The sequence below is a fragment of the Schistocerca serialis genome, chromosome 5 (assembly GCF_023864345.2).
Source record: "Schistocerca serialis cubense isolate TAMUIC-IGC-003099 chromosome 5, iqSchSeri2.2, whole genome shotgun sequence".
Taxonomy (NCBI): Eukaryota; Metazoa; Arthropoda; class Insecta; order Orthoptera; family Acrididae; genus Schistocerca; species Schistocerca serialis.
Genome location: NC_064642.1, coordinates 231,125,145 through 231,145,648, shown reverse-complemented (window position 1 = coordinate 231,145,648; position 20,504 = coordinate 231,125,145). Strand labels below are relative to the sequence as shown.

At 42.4% G+C, this 20,504-nt stretch overlaps 1 protein-coding gene across 4 annotated transcripts in view; it reads left to right on the top strand.

Moving 5' to 3' along the window:
• LOC126481147 (probable cytochrome P450 301a1, mitochondrial) overlaps nucleotides 1-20,504 on the top strand; it is a 517,008-nt gene that overhangs the window by 225,843 nt on the left and 270,661 nt on the right. For 2 of the 4 annotated variants that reach the window (XM_050104707.1, XM_050104706.1), the window contains exons 7-8: nucleotides 2,441-2,642; nucleotides 18,611-18,779. The exons of 1 other annotated variant lie outside the window; for it this stretch is intronic. In XM_050104707.1, the coding sequence (XP_049960664.1) occupies nucleotides 2,441-2,642; nucleotides 18,611-18,779 (371 nt within the window). The remainder of the gene's footprint in view (nucleotides 1-2,440; nucleotides 2,643-18,610; nucleotides 18,780-20,504) is intronic. One more of the 4 variants, XM_050104710.1, reaches the window with a different exon arrangement.

Here is a 20,504-nt window from a genome sequence, read left to right as displayed (position 1 = left end):
GGAGCGTGAGCGGAAGACGGCCTAACGGTGTGCGGGACCGTAGCCCAGCTTCATGGAGGCAGTTGCGAATGGTCCTCGCCGATACCCCAGGAGCAACAGTGTCCCTAATTTGCTGGGAAGTGGCGGTGCGGTCCCCTACGGCACTGCGTAGGATCCTACGGTCTTGGCGTGCATCCATGCGTCGCTGCGGTCCGGTCCCAGGTCGACGGGCACGTGCACCTTCCGCCGACCACTGGCGACAACATCGATGTACCGTGGAGACCTCACGCCCCACGTGTTGAGCAATTCGGCGGTACGTCCACCCGGCCTCCCGCATGCCCACTATACGCCCTCGCTCAAAGTCCGTCAACTGCACATACGGTTCACGTCCACGCTGTCGCGGCATGCTACCAGTGTTAAAGACTGTGATGGAGCTCCGTATGCCACGGCAAACTGGCTGACACTGACGGCGGCGGTGCACAAATGCTGCGCAGCTAGCGCCATTCGACGGCCAACACCGCGGTTCCTGGTGTGTCCGCTGTGCCGTGCGTGTGATCATTGCTTGTACAGCCCTCTCGCAGTGTCCGGAGCAAGTATGGTGGGTCTGACACACCGGTGTCAATGTGTTCTTTTTTCCATTTCCAGGAGTGTATATTATACTAGAACTGACATGTGATAACATTTTCACGCAATTTGGGTGCATAGATCGTGAGAAATCGGTACCCAGAAGAACCACCTCTGGCCATAATAACGGCCTTGATACGCCTGGGCATTGAGTCAAACAGAGCTTGGATGGAGTGTACAGGTACAGCTGCCCATGCAGCTTCAACACGATACCACAGTTTATCAGAGTAGTGAATGGCGTATTGTGACGTCCCAGTTGCTCGGCCACCATTGACCAGACGTTTTCAATTGGTGAGAGATCTGGAGAATGTGCTGGCCAGGGCAGCAGTCGAACATTTTCTGTATTCAGAAAGGCCCGTGGAGGACCTGCAAATTGCGGTCGCGCATTATCCTGCTGAAATGTAGGGTTTCGCAGGGAGCGAATGAAGGGTAGATCCACGGGTCGTAACACAGCTGAAATGTAACGACCACTGTTCAAAGTACCGTCAATGCGAACAAGAGGTGACCGAGACGTGTAACCAATGGCAGCCCATACCATCACGCCGGGTGATACGCTAGTATGGCGATGACGAATACACGCTTCCAATGTTCGTTCACCGCGATGTCGCCAAACACGGATGAGACCATCATGATGACGTAAACAGAACCTGGATTCATCCGAAAAAATGACGTTTAGCCATTAGTGCACTCAGGTTCGTCGTTGAGTACACCATCGCAAGCGCTCCTGTCTGTGATACAGCGTCAAGGGTAATCGCAGCCATGGTCTCCGAGCTGATAGTTCATGCTGCTGCAAACTTCGTCGAACTGTTCGTGCAGACGGTTGTTGTCTTGCAAACGTCCCCATCTGTTGACTCAGGGATCGAGACGTGGCTGCACGATCCGTTAGAGCCATGCGGATAAGATGCCTTCATCTCGACTGCTAGTGATAGGAGGCTGTCGGGATCCAGCACGTGATAGGCTACAATCCGACCTTTATCAAAGTCGGAATCGTGTTGGTACGCATTTCTCCTCTTTACACGAGGCATCACAACAACGTTTCACCAGGCAACGCCGCTCAAGTGCTGTTTGTGTATGAGAAATCGGCTGGAAAAGTTCCTTATGACAGCACGTTGTAGGTGTCGCCACCGGCGCCAACCTTGTGTGAATGCTCTGAAAAGCTAATCATTTGCATATCACAGCATCTTCTTCCTGTCGGTTAAATTTCACGTCTGTAGCACATCATCTTAGAGGTATAGCAATTTTAATGGCCAGTAGTGTATGTCCGATCGCAATCAGCTCAGCACAGTCCTGAGGTAGGTCTCTTCCAATAGTGGCCGAAACGTCGGACAATTTATATCTTGACAATGCGGTCAACAGCCCAGAAGAATTTTATTGACACACAGTTTTGTCGTTACACAAATGTTTGTTGATTTAATTTGGTGACCTGAACACAATGCAAATGAATAAACACATAGGGTTTTCAGCTAATTTTTGTGCCATGAATTTCGAAATAAATGGCTGATGCCATACTTTTTCTGATGAGTGTATAGTTCATTCACTTTTAGTCTTGTCATTTTGTTGTGAATTCAGATCAGTGTAGGCAGAGTGTACTTCAGTTCGAGTACACTCCCAGTTTTGTAATTGATAATTTTCCCAGTCATCTTCCTCTCCTTACCTCTCGGGTTCCTATCAGACCTTTGGAAATCTTCCTCAACCCTTTGGCGAAGCTCCAGCCTGGGCCCTGAGGCCATTTGCCTGGGACGTGAGGCCATTTACGATTGTCGCTTGATGCATACTGTTCAGAAATGAATTTTTGCGTTTGATCCCGTCTCCACTAGCTGTTGCTGTTTTCTTACAGCCATTTCCCTGGTGGCCCTGGACACGCGCCTCGGCTGCCTGGAGGGTAACCTGCCCCCAGACTCGGAACCGCAGCGGATGATCGAGGCGGCACACACCGTGTTCGACTGCATGCTTAAGCTGGACGTGCAGCCCTCGCCCTGGCGGTATATCAGCACGCCCAACTGGAGGCGTATGGTCAAGGCGCAGGACTACTTCTACCAGTAAGTGGAGCTCACCAGCTGGCCCCGTCTCGTGTGATCCGCTGCACTGAGAACGGAAGGCTTCCATCTGCTGCTAGAACTCTGAGCAGAAAGTATATGTTTGGAGAAGAACACGTACAGGGCTCTCTAACGACACATTTTGAGTCAATCACTTACCGCACCAGTTACTAAAAGGTTCTTTATTTTACTTCACAAGCGGTCACAAATATGTACACTAACGGTTATAAACGATATGACATCAATTAAATCAACTGCTAACACTGAAGATACTCCACCCCCTTCCCCCAAAGCAATTATTACAATTATCAGGTTACTAGATGTAATACTATACCAACACTAATCACCTTTTCAAAAAAAAAAATCTACCTTCGAAAGGGTAGATTAACTATCGGCCTCCTTTGGCACCTACACGAGCGGCTATCTTCGTCAATCATTTGGGAAATAAATTCTTCAAATGTTCTTCTTCTTTCTTCTTCCCTAGCATTTGTTCTGCCTCAGGGATGTAGACTGCTTTTTCACGATTTGGTAAATTTTATTACATTATGTAACTTTGCATCCAGGCACACATCCCGACGTCATAACCGTCAAGGTGATCTCAGGGAGGGAAGTTCAGTGCGCTATATCTCTGTGAATCGTGTTAGTGTTTTCCTGTATATTATCGTATTGTAACTGCTGTGTACCATATTCTCTGAGGCGAAATTTCGAGATCAGCCAAACATCTGTTTAAACGTGTGTGGGAAACCGGCTAAAAATCACTCTCAGGATGGACTGTGTACTAGCCTGCAGTTGTTAATCCGCCGCGTGGATTCGATCCCACGTGAACCAACCTCTCGGTTTCGCAATGTAGCGCGCTTGCACGTTACTATATACGAGCAAGTGAAAAAGAATTTTTTTTTAAATACCAGCCTGAAGTTACTGTCTATATAGCGTACTACAAACGATATGTTGATGACATTCTTTGCTTTGCTCCAATAAGATCAATATAACTGGGTTGGGTTTCATAGAACATTCTGTGGCTCGCAACAAAACATCGACCAATTTGCAAGCGCCTTTAGTAATATACACCAAAATATTACTTTTACAGTTGAGCACCATCGTGATAAAAGCATTAATTTTTTAGGTCATTCTATTACTGTGAATCAGCCTAGTCATGCTTTTGGAATTTATCATAAACCTACATCTTCCGACGTTGTTGTTGTTGTGGTCTTCAATCCTGAGACTGGTTTGATGCAGCTCTCCATGCTACTCTATCCTGTGCAAGCTGCTTCATCTCCCAGTAAGTACTGCAGCCTACATCCTTCTGAATCTGCTTCGTGTATTCATCTCTTGGTCTCCCTCTACGATTTTTACCCTCCACACTGCCCTACAATACTAAATTGGTGATCCCTTAATGCCTCAGAACATGTCCTACCAACCGATCCCTTCTTCTAGTTAAGTTGTGCCACAAACTCCTCTTCTCCCCGATTCTATTCAATACCTCCTCATTAGTTACGTGATCTACCCATCTAATCTTCAGCATTCTTCTGTAGCACCACATTTCGAAAGCTTCTATTCTCTTCTTGTCCAAACTATTTATCGTCCATGTTTCACTTCCATACATGGCTACAACCCATACAAATAGTCTCAGAAACAACTTCCTGATACTTAAATCTATACTCGATGTTAACAAATTTCTCTTCTTCAGAAACGCTTTCCTTGCCATTGCCAGTCTACATTTTATATCCTCTCTACTTCGACCATCATCAGTGATTTTGCTCCCCAAATAGCAAAACTCATTTACTACTTTAAGCGTCTCATTCCCTAATCATTCCTCATTCATCGTGTCGTCATTCTCAAAACAAAAAGGCGTTCCTTCTAGCTACAATAAGTAAATTCCTTAAACTGCGACTGTTTGCTGCTGAAGTAAAAAAGGAACTTAACTGATGGCGAAATACGCCCCAGAATAACGACTGTCAGAGCTTGGTAATTGACAAAATTTATAATTTCATTTCGCCTGAAAGAAATCAATCTTAACAAAATGCGAAATCAAGTAAAAAAACAAGTTGTATCATTTCACTTCTACGGCCAGTCCTGATATAAACTCAGATTTAAAAAAAAAAAAAAAAAAAAAAAAAAACCACGTGGTCTACACGTAGATTATAAATCAGAATCTTCACCGCTACGTCTTTTAACACACAACATTAACACAACGCAAGACTTATATCGGAACGATGGTATGCCCGTATTACTTATCTCACTGTAAAGCGCAACGGACAAACAGGGAGTAATTTTAAAACGCGATACAAAGAACACACAGAAATGAAAAGGAAAAACATAGGGTGTAAATCCGTCTTCGCTGGTCACCTCATATAAGACAGCCGCACGGTGCACAGTACCGAAAACAACTTTGTAATTCTTCATACAATTTAGAAGGGATACTTTACGTACGTATATTTAGAATAGGTATTTATCTTCCCCTGCAACAATCCAAGGAAACGTCGTTCAGCGAAAAGTGCACACTAAGATACATGATTTTTCTGAACTGACAAAAAAACGTAAAGTTCCGCGTACTAGGGATGGGCATGTTGTCAGCACACCGCCCTCTCGGTCGTTATCTGTTTCTTGACGTTTCAGCCGCTACTAAACGGTCGAGAAGCTCCTCAGTTGACCTCATGACGCTGTGTGCATTCCATATCAGTTCTCCCAGCAAAGAAAAATCCCTGGCAGTTCCGTGAACCGAACTAGTGTCCTCCTGACGGCACTTAGCCACAGCTGTGGACTCTGGAGATTACGTATACCACATCGTTATCGACAGCTTCCGTTGAAAGCACTCCGCAATTTCGTTTTGCGTTCAGATGTTAGTAAACACGTCTTTATCACGTAAGGAGCACACTTTGCACCCAAGATAACGACAGAGACCTCTGTAGTTCCTAGCGTTCTAACTTTAACTTTCGCCCGCTCACGCTTAAAGACGTAACTTTATGTACCGTCCACTCCGACTATTTTAGAATCTCATTAGATATAGAAAACTACCTTTAGCTTTTCATTGGTAAAGCATGCAATCTAAAACTTATAATACGTCAAAATATAATTCCTTTTAATGTTAAAGCATGTCAATATTTTAAATTTATCAAAATTTATGGTTTTTATAATCGTGAGAGTCCCATTATTCCTGCGATGTTGTTGGTTAAATCACTTTTAAATCGACTCGATTTTACTTTCTTAATCATTTGACTGTGACTCGCCAATGTAAGCTAAATTTTTCTTTTATTTTTTTCTGAACTAATACTGTACATGCGTAAAATTAAAAAAGTTTTTAATGTTCTAACTCTTACTTTCCCCTTATGTATATTATTTAAATGTTCATTAAATCATTATGTACAACTTTTGGTGGCATTTACAATATCAGTTTCAGATTCCACTAGACAATTGCTTCAGTATAAAAGCAGGCCGGCCGGTGTGACCGAGCGGTTCTAGGCGCTTCAGTGCGGAACCGCGCGACCGCTACGGTCGCAGGTTCGAATCCTGCCTCGGGCATGGATGTGCGTGATGTCCTTAGGTTAGTTAGGTTTAAGTAGTTCTAAGTTCTAGGATACTGATGACCTCAGATGTTAAGTCCCATAGTGCTCAGAGCCATACAAAAGCCGAAACCGGTGTTGGAATAAAATAAAGAACAGTAGCGCTCTCCAAGCAAGAGGAAACTGATATTCTTGAGCTCTGTTTGGTTCTTTGGGATGTTCACAAATGTTAATAGAACGAAAAAAAGAGTACTGGCAGCGCCGCAAGAAGCCAGTTGGATCAATAGGGTAAACATTGGTAAAGCCGTTCTCAAACTGAATGGTGGTTTGAACACCACAGTACTTTATTAGGCATGTATTTAGGAGGAGCTGAAGTAGCCTATAATTTTTTATATCAGGTGATAGAGCACCTCGTTAAGGATCGGTGAGTGCTGCTGTTTGCACCGTTAGAGTAATCTCCACAGATTCTGGTTTATTTTGATTATTTTCACTCTACAGCTTCCTATAAGATGACTGTTTTTCTTTCAGTACAATATTGTGAATTTTCAGAGAATTTTCTTGGCTAAGAAAAGAGTGCTCTGAATCATCTATGGTATAAGTTTGGGGGCTTCTTATGTTCCACTGTTCAAAGTTCTCGCATTTTCAACGCCGTTCTTATTCTCCCTCATTGGGTTTGTGGTTATTAGTATGCGCTCACCGTAAAAGCATGAGAGCATTGGCTCGCTGAAAATTCGACAGAAATGCTATTTACGTGTAGATATTACTTCCATAGCCACTGAACAGTAAGGTGTGTCCTGTTTTTCAGGCTCTGCTTTCCGTAGGCACTCCAGCAGAACAAATATTTGAGGAACGAACCATAAATTGTCAGATTCAAATGGAACTATTACTTGTGCTACTGATTTTGTTCTGTGTAGTAACACGCTGTCGAAGGAAGTATTCAAAAGAAAGCCAAATAGTGTAACGAATCTTACGGTCGCTTGTCGGAAAGATATTGGGCAATAATTAGCAAGTAGATAATGTCCTTCAAGATTGAATCATTCATGGAAACTGAAGTTTTATCCGAATCCCGTAGCGTGATTCTTACCATAATACATGTCGACAAAGTATAGAATAAAAAAAAAGTGACATCTCAATTCACTTTGTTTAATGAACTTCCCCTAACCGATCCTCAAATAATACTAATGATGTAACGATCTACATAGACAAGGGGAGGCACACTTTTCTCTCGACGGGACATCCACATCTGTTATTCACCGTCAATCATAACATTACTTGTTTCTAAAAAGGACATCACAACCCGTTTTCTGGTCATGTATCCCACTTTCAGGTGCGTTTTAAAGCTTGAGTCCACAAAGGATGCATAATTGAGGTTAAAATATGTTAAAATAGTGCATCCCTGGTACATGGCTTGAGCAGGATCTATCTACATCCGGATCTCGCTCCAGCTACTGCCGGGTCTGGGTGCTGACGAGTCCTCTCCATTTGGCTCGGTCCTCCCACCACTTTTCTTCCTCCACTTGCTGCCAGGATACACCTCTCCTTTCCACAGATATTCTCACTCCAGTTTTCCACGGTGTTCTGGGCCCGCTCTAGGTCTTTTTCCATCCATCTTCAGTTCTTCCATAATTTTGGATACTCTGCCCACGCATCCTCTTAACATGCCAGTACCATCTTAATCTCTTTTTTCAATTTCTTCTCTCACACTTTCTTGTTTAAGGTTCTTTCTAATATCTACATTTCTTACTCTGTCCATTCTTGTTTTTCTCTTAACTGCTCTGAGAAATTTTATGTCCTCTGCTTGCAGCCTCCTCCAGTCCCTTTGTGTCATTGTCCATGTTTCTCCTCCATAGGTGACAATAGAGAAGTAATAAATCGTATACATAAAAAGTTTTGCTTTTTCTGAAACTTCCTTATTCCAAACCAGGTGTTTTATTGTTTGGTAGAAATTGCCTCCCTTCTGTAACCTCCTGTTACTTTCATTGGTTATTCATCCATCACTAGATGTTTCACTCTCTAAATAAGTGAAACTGTCTACCACTTTGAGGGGTTCTCCATTCAAAGTAATATATCCGTTGATCCCTTTTTCTCTTCCAGATACCATTACTTTACTCTTATCTTTAATTATTTTAATCCATACCTTTTCATTATTTTCTTCCACGCATCAAGTTATTACTGTACATGTACCTCTTTAGCGCCCTATATTACAATATCATCTTCAAAAATCATCTTTTAGTCTTTTACTATATCTTTAACTGCCCTATTCATTCCCTCCATCACAACATTAAAAAGTGCAGGGGTAGAATACATCCTTGTTTATGTCCTTGTCTTATTTCGTAGTATTCAGAGTTCCCCAATGGTTTTCTAATTCTACCACTGTATCCTCTGTGCATTGTCTTTATTACATTAATGTATCCATCTTCTGTATCTATCTTCTTCATTTCTTCCCAGAGTCTTTCCCTGTTAACTGAGCCATATGCCTTCTCTATGTCTATAAAAACCATTATCACACTTTTGTTATACTCCTCCACCAACAGTTGATGGATGGAAAATATCAGGTCGATAGTGCTTTTTTCTTTCCTAAGCCCATGCTGTTCTTCACTCAGAGCTCTCCCTATCTTTTCATTTATTCGATTTAGTAAAATTCTTTAAAAAATCTTGGATGTATGACTCATAAGGGTTATTCCTCTGTAGTTTTTACAAAGTCTTTTATTGCCTTTTTTGAAGATGCGAACAATGTCCCATCTTCTCCAATCGTCAGGTATTGTACTATTTCTCCACACACTTGATAGTACTCTACACAGCCACTGCATTCCCACTGGACCTGCTGCTCCTATCATGTCCACTGATATTTCATCAGGTCCTAGGAACTTTCCCCCCATTCATCTTCTTCATAGCTATTTCCATTTCTTCCCGTGTAATTTGTCCTAGTTTTGTTGCCCAACTTCTCTCAATTTCTCCATTATTTGTTGTTTCCTCGTGTACCTGCTCCTCAGCGTCTAACAGTTTCTTAAAATGTTCTCACCAGAGATCTTTTATATTCCCTGGATCTTCAATCACAGTATCATCATCTGTTTCTATCTTTACTGGTACTTCAGAAGCCTTCCTTTTATTTTTAATCATTTTATAGAACATTTTCTTATTGCTCTTCACATATATTTCAATTTTTTTTGCAAACTCTTCCCAAGCCTTTTTCCTTGCTGTTTCCACTATTTATTTGTACTTCCTCTTTTCCTCTATTATCTTTTGTGGTCCTCGTCATTTTTAGTTTTCCGCCACTTTCTCCCTGCTCCATTTTTTTCTTCTAACTGCTTGGACTGTGGTATCATCCCACCAACTTGTCTGTCTTACTTTTTCCTTTCCAGATGTTCTACCACATACTTTTTGTGCTGCTTCGACTAAAGTGCATTTGAATAAACTCTATTCTTATTCTACGTCGCAGAAAACTTCTTTTGGAAATTTTTGGGTGACTAATTCTCTATATTTCTCAGCACTTTAAAATCCTCCTTCAGTTTCCAATCCCGTATCCTCATCACTTTCTTGTGTTTTCTATTTTTCACACACTGATTCATTTACCATTGTTCCACCAGTAATCTATGATCTCTATCTGCAATCACACTTCGAATTACCATCCTGCTTGCTTGCACAGGAAATCCTCTTTGGTCTGCCAAAAGCCCACCGAGCGAGGTGGCGTAGTGGTTAGCACACTGGACTCGCATTCGGGAGGACGACGGTCAATCTCGCGTCCGACCATCCTGATTTAGGTTTTCCATGATTTCCCTAAATCGCTTCAGGCAAATGCAGGGATGGTCCATTTGAAAGGGCACTGCTGACTTCCTTACAGAATCCGATGAGACCGATGACCTCGCAGTTTGGTCTCCTCCTCCAGATCAACTCAAACCCAAAAGCCTCTCGCCGAAGAGGGCAACGGTCAGCGCTTAGGGGCGCGCCACGCATAGATTCGCAAAGGGATAGGTCGGCAGTCTTTCGAACACAGTGCTGCATAGACACCCATCAGACCTGTACCAAGCCCAACGCAAAGTAGAAATGCCCAAACTTTCAACTTTGGGTTGTGTACCAGGGATGCACTATTTTAACATATTTCAACCTCATTTGTCGGTCGCTCTGTGGACTCACATTTTAATATGTAGCTGAAGATGGGATACATATCCTGAAACCGGGTTGTGCTTCACTTTTTAGAAATAAATAATTTTATAACTGTAGAAGATTTTATGATTGACGACAAGGAGGTGAGTGATTGTCAACGAAGTGAGCAACTAAAAGGAACCTCACAGGCCTATAGTACGAGGAAAACATGTTGTCTACCGCAGTTCGATATGGTCACCATCAGTGTCACCAGTATACTCTTACACAGAGACGAAAATGCGGTGTCATTTGAGGTTAGCGCCACCTGTTTCTCCGTTCACTTTTTCAGTAACTTCCGTATCTCACTTGGAACTAAACACCTTCAGCTGAAACTGCTTGCTTTATTACGGTGAACTGTAATGTCAGTCTTATGACGTCAACCAAGCTATACGACAGAATTAGAAAATGTCCATCGAATAAAGTTATCATTTGTACAATTTCAAATGACGCTGAAGTCTAGTTTTACGCAAGATTCAGTGGACGAAAATAAAATTAAAATCCTCCATATGTTTCCGATTCTGTTCACATGCAAATAATGCTTATGATATATTAGTTGAAACTGACTGAAATCGCGACAGAAGGCCTAAAAGTAAACAAAAACGATAATCACTGCAACAACGCCAAAACAAAAACCAACATCTTCTGACAGTGTCTGGACAACTAAATCACTGCAATTACTGGTGAAACACTTAATGGTACAAAATCTAAGATCAAATTCAGAGGAGAAATCTCAGAATATTTCGAAATTGAAAGAGCCATGACACAAGATGATCGACCCTCTCCAATTATTATTATTATGTGCGATTGGACCCATACGGATCACGCAAAGCTTTTCCGATTCAATTTTTTAATTCTCCAAACTTCTCTCATTCTTTCCCCATGAATTCTCTTTCTTTCCTCTGTCCATTTTGTTCCCTGTCTCTTGCAAACTTCATTCTCGGGTTGTACTTTCCAACTATTGATTTTTTGCCTGTATACATTTCTGTTTATAACTTCTGAAGAATTTATTTGTGCATTTGCTAGATGTGTTTTGGTTTCTTGTATCCAGGGTATGGTTTTCAATTTTTCAATGTATATTAAAATTTTGTGGGAGAGTCTGGGTGTTGGGAGTCTGTGGATATGACCGTAAAATTTTAGTCTTCTTTTCCGGATGTCTGCGGCGAGGTTAGATAATTTTTCTGTAGTTTTCCGAGACTGTAACCTGTATCCATCTTCCGTTCTTTTTGGGCCAAGAATCTTTCTGATAATTTTGCGTTCCTCTTTCAGGATGCCTACCAGGTCGCCTTTTCTATGGAGTGTGAGTGTTTCGCTGGCATATAGTGCTTCGGGCTTGATTACTGTATTGTAGTGTCGTATTTTTGAGTGAATGGAGAGACACTTTTTATTGTAGATGTTGTGGGTTTTCCAGTATGCTCTTTTCAGTTTTTGCAGTCGAACTTTTTGTGCAGTTTTCTCTCCCCCTGTGGGTTCTAGGACCTCGCCTAAGTATTTAAAGAATGGAACTCTCTCAATTTGTCCATATTTTGTAGTCAGTTTTTGAGTTTCAAATTTTGAGCAGATGAATTTGGTTTTTTGGAAGGAAATTTGTAGCCCAACTTTTTCGGCGCATTCTTTGAGAATGTCTATCTGTTTAATTGCTGTGGTCTCGTTTTCTGCTAGAATGGCCACGTCATCTGCAAATGCCAAGCATGAAATTTTAATACCATCTTTAGATCTTCCTAGTTGTATAGGCTTCCAGTAATTTTGATTCTTCAGTTCTTTTTCCCATTCTCGGATGACTTTGTCTAAGACAAGGTTGAAGAGGAGTGGAGACAAGCCGTCACCTTGTCTGACGCTGGTTTTGATCAGGAAGGGCTCTGATATTTCACCCAGGAATTTTATCTTAGAAGTTGTGTTTGTGAGCGTTTCTTTGATAAGGTTTAGGGTTTTTGGATCGAGTCCTAGCTCCTCAAGGATAATAAAGAGAGATTGCCTATCGATTGAATCATAGGCCTTTGCGAAATCAACAAAGGAACAAATGATCGGACTGTTTCTGACTGCTTTGTATTTTAGTGTTGTCTTCAAATTGAAAATTTGTTCTGCACAGGATCGGTGAGGGCGAAAGCCAGCTTGGTATTCACCAATACTGTGTTCGAGTTGTTCTTGTGTTCGTTGAAGAAGACAAGCTGAGAGGATTTTATAAGTAACTTGGAGAAGGGAGATTCCTCGATAGTTGTTTATATCTGCCATGTCTCCCTTTTTATGCAGCGGATGAATTAGGGCGCATTTCCAATCTTCTGGTAGTTTTTCTGTCTGCCAAATGTCTGTGATGATTTGAGTGAGTTCTTTGAGGGAATTTGGTCCAAGATTTTTAAGTAGTTCTGCAGTGATATTATCTTCTCCGGATGCCTTGTTGTTTTTCAGTCTATGAATATGTCTTTGGATCTCCTCTAGTGTAGGTGGTGGGGATTCTGGATTTGTGTAGATAGCAGTTTTTTGAGGGAATCTTGAAGAAGGTTCAGGACAATTGAGGAGTCCGGAAAAGTATCTTGCCAGCTCCTCACAATTTTCCCGATTTGTGAGCGCTAGTTTTCCATCTGGTTTTCTGAAACATAGATTTCGTGAGCCGTATCCATTGATTCTCCCAGCAAAGGTCTTATAGAAGTCTCGTACATTATAGTTACGGAAATTTTCTTCAATAGACTCACACTGTTCCTTGAGGTACTTCCTCTTGACTTGTCTGATTGTTTTTGCCACTTGTCTTCTGGTGTTGTGGAAGTGATTTAGATTTTCTGGGGATTTTTTACTGTTATACTTCAGAAAGGCTTTCTTTCTTTCTTCCAGCGCTTTTTCACATCCAGAGTCCCACCAGGGGTGTTTTGTGTTCTTTTTCAATGGGATCAGTTCTTTTGCCTTCTTTGTAATTTTTGTTCGAAATTTTTCCCAAGAGTCAGCTGGTTCCTTTTCCCACTCCTCCAATACTTTTCAGCTGTATTTGAGAAAAAATGACCCAGATGGGCTGAAACTTAAATCAGGGCTTAAAATTGATGAGCCGATCAAATTAGGAACAACCAATGTTAGGACAGACTACTTATCTTCTACAGACGACCTGGCAGCACATTCAAACAGCAGAAAGCAAACAGAAGTTCTTAAAGAAACAGTAGGAATACTAGGTATCCAAATATCATTTGAAGAAACAAAATCCTTTTTTATAAACGGGCACACAAAATTCTAATAACTAAATACGAGAAAATAGAGAATTTCTCAGTTCAAATACTTAGGTGAAACCATTCAGAAGACCGGCCTGCAAAAAGATTAGTTACGAAATTCGTTGCCACAGAAGGGAAACAGTTTATAAATTTACAGAAGATATCTCTAATGAAATAAAAAATCATCTCAACATATACAAAACTGAGACTAGACTTTACAACGTTCATCAAACTGGAGAGTCTTCATGGGACTGAAACACACATTACAAACAGAAAGAGCGACACTGAAGAAATCCAAAAGAAAGGACGAAAAACAGTCAGAAAAATATTAGGTTCAAGTTATACTGAAGAAGGAAGATACACTAAGAGCAAATGAAGAAGTTGCAAAGTACAGTATACCAACATTTATTCGGATATGAAAAACGCAGACTAAAATTCTATATGCATATCAAAAGAATGGAGCAACAGACTAGCTGGACAGACTGTGGAATTTAAGAAAAAGACCCAATAAGGCTGAAATTGAAACAATCAAATGGGACGGTGCAATAAAAGAAGCTCCGAAGACAGTAAGACAATCGCAACTTGATGTACCAGACAGAAAAAATGTTAGGCAGAAATTTCACAGGTGAACAGTTGCCCTGGTAGAGAAACCCAAGCACACTGGAGCAACTTGATCTGACGAGCGGAAAAGAGCGCATGTTGAGAGAATAAAAGTGGTACGGACACCAAAGTAAAGCTGAAACAAAACTTTGAAAAGGCGCTTTGTTGTCGAGTAGAGTCCAAACGCCAATAATAATAAAAATAATATTGATAATTATCGGATACATTTAAACCGAAGTATAATCAAGATACAGGGTTACAATTATTGAACTACGTGAAAAAAACATAAATTAGTTACAAACTTCGGCGTGCACGCTCTTTATTCAACATGTAAACGTTACTACAGATACTAAGATTTAGGTTATGACATGCTCGATATGGCTGCCATCATTGGCGATGGTGTGGCGCAGACCGAAGAGTGAAATTCTGCAGGACCCGCAGAAGTGTCGGAACATGGATGCTGTCGATGACCTCCTGAATGGCTGTTTTCAGCTCAGCAGTGCTTTTGGGGTTATTGCTGTACATTTTGTCTTTAATATAGCCCCACAAAAAGGAGTCGCATGTGTTCAGATCCGGAGAATATGGCGGCCAGTCGAGGCGCATGCCAGCGGCCTCTGGGTACCGCGGTCCCCAAAGTGCTCCTCCAGGACATCAAACACTCTCCTGCTTCGATGGGGTCGAGCTCCGTCTTGCATGAATCACATCTTGTCGAAACTGGTGTCACTTTGGATAATGGAGATGAAATCATCACCGGTATCGTCCGGTGGTCACCGTTCCAACAAGAAACATCGCACCGATTATTCCGTGACCGGACATCGCTCTCCACACAGTCACCCGTTGAGGGTGAAGAGACTTCTCGATAGCGAAATGCGGATCCTGAGTCCCCAAAATGCGCCAATTTTCCTTACTGACGAACCCATCCAAATGAAAGTAGCCTTCGTCGCTAAACCAAACCACGCATGCGCACACTAATTCCCATCATGCACTGCGGCCAACAGTGCAGTTTGAATGTTTGAACCGTTCAGGAGCTATGACGATTTTATTTCATATAGTTCAATAATTGAAACCCTGTATAATAAGGAAACGTGATGAACTAATCATTTATTTGTCGACAGATACATGTACATATCGCAATGAAGTCATACCGGGCTATGGCTGATTTGAGTAATATACACTGTATTTGCAATAGGCGCACTGATGTATCGATAAATGCACTGTCTGACAGAAAAAAATGGAGCACCCAGAAGACGTCAGTTTAACTCCGTACACGTACACACCATCGCCGGGTATGTAATTAATTAGTGTCGCACTTCTCTCTGACAGCGTTGTTCGTGTTTAGTTTTGTTACCAGGTCTACTAGGTTATATAAGGGACTTGAACAACGTCAGATGTTGGGTCCACCTGTTAGGTAGCTTTAAAACAGCGGAAACTCGGCTGCGGATAAAACGATTTATTCTGGAAACAATTCGACCCACAAGGTATGCAAGATAACTTTTGTCAGGTTTGGAAGATAGTAGGCGAGGTACTGGCGAATGTGAAGCTGTGAGAACGGGTCATGGGTCGTGTCCTGATAGCTCAGCCTGTAAGATTACTGTCTGCGACAGGCAAGGCTCTGAGTGCGGGTATCTATGCGGCACACGGTTTTAATTTCTTAGGTAGTTTCAAATGCTCATTTTCTCACAAATCCTTATTATTATCATGTCCACTGTAGATGTATATACTAGAGTGAAGTCATATTGAGATATACCGTCTCTCAATAATGTACATTTTTATTTATTTATTTTACACGTGTAGTTCCGTAGGACCAAATTGAGGAGCAACTCTCCAAGGAATGGAACGTGTCAGTACCTGAAATTACAGCAGAAAAGTACACTACTGGCCATTTAAATTGCTACACCACGAAGAAGACGTGCTGCAGACGCTAAATTTCACGACAGGAAGAAGATGCTGTGATACGCAAATGATTAGCTTTTCAGAGCATTCACACAAGGTTCGCGCCGGTGGTGACACCTACAACGTGCAAAAAAATGGTTCAAATGGCTCTGAGCACTATGGGACTCAACTGCTGAGGTCATAAGTCCCCTAGAACTTACAACTACTTAAACCTAACTAACTTAAGGACAACACAAACATCCATGCCCGAGGCAGGATTCGAACCTGCGACCGTAGCGGTCGCGCGGTTCTAGACGTAGCGCCAGAACCGCTCGGTCACCAGCGGCCGGCTACAACGTGCAGACATGAGGAAAGTTTCCAACCGATTTCTCATAAGCAAACAGGAGTTGAGCGGCGTTGCCTGGTGAAACGTTGTTGTGATGCCTCGTGTAAGGAGGAGAAATACGTACCATCACGTTTCCGACTTTGATAAAGGTCGGATTGTAGCCTATCGCGATTGCGGTTTATCGTATCGCGACATTACTGCTCGCGTTGGTCGAGATCCAATGAATGTTAGCAGAATATGGAATCGGTGGGTTCAGGAGGGTAATACCGAATTCCGTGCTGGATCCCAACGGCCTTGTATCACTAGCAGTCGAGATGACTGGCATTTTATCCGCATTTCAACAGGATAATGCACGACCGATGTTGCAGGTCCTGTACGGGCCTTTCTGGATACAGAAAATGTTCGAGTGCTGCCCTGGTCAGCACATTCTCCAGATCTCTCACCAATTGAAAACGTCTGCTCAATGGTGGCCGAGCAACTGGCTCGTCACAATAGGCCAGTCACACTCTTGATGAACTGTGGTATCGTGTTGAAGCTGCATGGGCAGCTGTACCTGCACACGCCATCCAAGCTCTGTTTGACTCAATGCCCAGGCGTATTAAGGCCGTTATTACGGCCAGAGATGGTTGTTCTGGGTAGCTGATTTCTCAGGATCCATGCACCCAAATTGCATGAATACGTAATCACATGTCAGTTCTAGTATAATATATTTGTCCAGTGGATACTCGTTTATCATCTGCATTTCTTCTTGGTGTAGCAATTTTAATGGCCAGGAGTGTAATAACAGCTAAAATAAAATTGTTATGAATCCAAAAAACGACAAGCCATTATTTTAAGTAAACGCAATCAACAATTTAACGCAGGAATCAGCTTAATTTTTCAAGAACAGAGTAGAAGGAGTGACCAATGGGAAAACTCTTCAGTTTAGATTTGAAAGTGCGTGGATTATTGGTAAGATTTAGCGGTAGCTTGTTGAAAATGGATGCAGCAGTGTACTGCACGCCTTTCTGCACAAGAGTCAAGGAATTGCGATCCAAATGCAGACTGGATTTCTGCCTGGTATTAACTGAGTGAAAGCTGCTAATTCATGGGAATAAGCTGATATTGTTAACAAGAAACGCCAGTAAAGAATATATGTATTGAGAGGCCAGTGTCAGAATACCCAGACTAATGAACAGGGGTCGACTGCCCGAACGGTCCGTTCCTGAGCCAAAAATGCGCTTTGAGAATGGGAAAAATTACCCCAATATGACACCATACATCAGAAGCGAATGAAAATAAGCGGACTACCACTCTTATCGAACCATCACTTACTTCTGATAGGGCTCTAATAGTAAAAATGGTAGCATTAAGTCTTTGAACAAGATCCAGAACATGGGTTTTCCTCGACAGTTTACTATCTGAACACCAAGAAATTTGAACTTCTCAGTTTCACTAATCATATGCCCGTCCTGTGAAATGAAAACATCAGGTTTGTTGAATCGTGTGTTAGAAACTGTAACAACTGAGTATTACTGCGATTTAGGGTTAGTTTATTTTCTATAAGCCATGAACTTATGTCTTGAACAGCACTATCTGAAACAGTGCCAGTGTTGCACACAACACCCTTTACTAACAATCTATGTCAGCAGTAAACAGAAATAGTTTTGGCTCACTTGTGATACTAGAGAGCATATGACTTAGTATAAATAACGAACAGGAGTGGCCCCACTACAGATCCGTGGGGTATTTGCGGTACGCGTGCGGATCTGTCGATAGCGAAATGTTCACTTCATCACGATTCCTTGTTATACATTTCCAAGAATGTAGAAAAATGGTTGTCATTGTAGAGATTCAAGTACTAGGTCGAAGATTAAGAGATTTCCAGTCTGCCACATCAGTCGGCTGCCATAACGCAGCTGCTCGACAGATGGGTCAATGGTAAGGTATTGAGCACACTCGTAAGACATTTAACATAGATTTCTCGAAAACACTTCACAACAATATATTAGAAGAGCAAATTTTGTTGTATTTAAGTGTGTATCCATTTTACATATGACGAGGAAAGCGGTTGACGGTTTGTATGTATGCTTACCTTCTTAGATGACAACGTACGATGTATGGGATTGCAGGCTCTCTGAGTGAATCTCGATAATGAAGTTTTCTCGGGTTATCAGCGTACTTCACTTCGCCTGGAGATGACTAGTAGAAAGCTTGTTGAAACGTAGACGCAGAACGACACCTTGATTCAGCTGCTAACCCGATAGAACTTCACCATAGACCACATTCGTTGCTTAAAAACCGAAGGACCCAGTTGCGTTTTCAGAAGTTTGTTGCACGCAGGGTGGCACTGCGGCGCATCAACGAGGCGATGGACCGCATGAAGAAGCGCGGTCCAGCAGACGTGTCGGCTGGAGAACTCAGCGTGCTGGAGAGGCTGCTGATCTCCAACGACGACCCTCGCGTCGCCATCGTGATGGCGCTGGACATGATGTTCGCCGGCATCGACACGGTAAGTTATTCTCCTACTTGCTGCCTGCTCCTGCATCCGTGTTTGAGTGTGCTAATTTTATGGCGCACAAGATCCTGTTTTAAAGAGTGCATTGTACCACTTCACAACACGAGGTGCAGTTACAAAAATCAAGCACATGGACATTCCTATCTAAATGTGAATGCATCACATATCGAATGAACACCACTGAAACGGATGATGTAAAATTCCAGGCCACAAGAATCGATGCTGATGAAGTGAGCGAACATTGCATATAGATTTACACTAAAAACATGGCTACTGCGGCAGTTGAACATCAACACGGTTGAGAGAAATCTCAACAGTGAACAATAGAATCTACAGGACGGTCGGCACTGCAGTACTGCCCCACATAATCCATTCACATAATTGAGCCTTACATTGAAAATGATTTGATCCCATCGCTTGTACATGTTATCTGCGATGGATAGCCACAAAGGTTTAACTATTACCTCGAGAAAATCAAGCTGTGACCATGATACTTGTTGATGGTGTTGGTTCTGTGTTTATTCGCCTTCGGTTGCACCCATACAGCCAGTCGAGACATACGTGTTAGAAAGTTAAAATAACTGCTGTTACTTGGTAAATAATGCAAAAAAATGCGTGCTGTCGTAGTATAATACTGAAATAAATAAGCTCACCGGATAAAAAATTAGTCTTTCCAAGGCGCATGTGCAGATGAATCGTTAATCCTTTACAGATGGCGCAGCGATTGCGTTAGGTGCTCAACCGCACGCGCACTGCCTCTACATGAACATTAACGCAGTAGCGATAAGTGAGTCATTTATGTACGTAAACATGGATAAATGTAAAGACATGACAGAGTGGCTAAAAGGGGGGGGGGGGGGGCCTGCTGTTTGGCCGTGCCCATGGCTACGGCGAGTGAAGTTCCTGGATTTGTTAGCGTTTCAAGGCGGACTGTTCAATGTGTCTGCAAACAGTGATGTAAGACACGTGGCCACGAAACACAGCGTCACAATAGTGGCCACAAAAAGATCCTGACTGAGAGGGATAGGGGATACATTTCACGACTTTTGAATGAAAATCGCTTACATACCTGACAGGAATTGCTGAAGACAGCGAATAAAGATCCATCCCAACCTTATGACGAGAGAGCACTGCGATGGAAACTGCATGCAATGAACGTTTGGAGTTCGTCACTTCGCAAAAGGCCATTGCGCACACCGCAAGATAAAGACAACAGTAACATTAATCTGGCTGGAAGAACATATGACTGGTTCTCTGAACACTCCCCCACCCTGTTACATCTCGACTGGTCTGCAGAATCACCTAACTTGATCCTCACAGAAATTCTGTGGGGCATGCTGGAACAGCGTGCAAAATGCGGACATCAACATCCCCGCAATTTGGTGGAACTACGCGATCAAATCCTCAACGAATGGCTTAACCTGGAAGCGACGTACATGTAGAATTTTGTGGACTCTCTTCCTAAGTGAATACAGTCTGTTCTCAATTCTAGGGGCGGAATGACACGGTATTTAATGTTGCTTGTAATGATTTCTCTAAAGGCGACTAATTTTTTGTTCGCTGATCTTATATCGGACCCTTATGTAAACAATCAGATTTCAAGCGGTGCTAAAGAGCACCTTTATACAGGGACGCACGCACGCACAAGCACACACACACACAGACACACATACACACACACACACACACACACACACACACACACGCACACATACACGA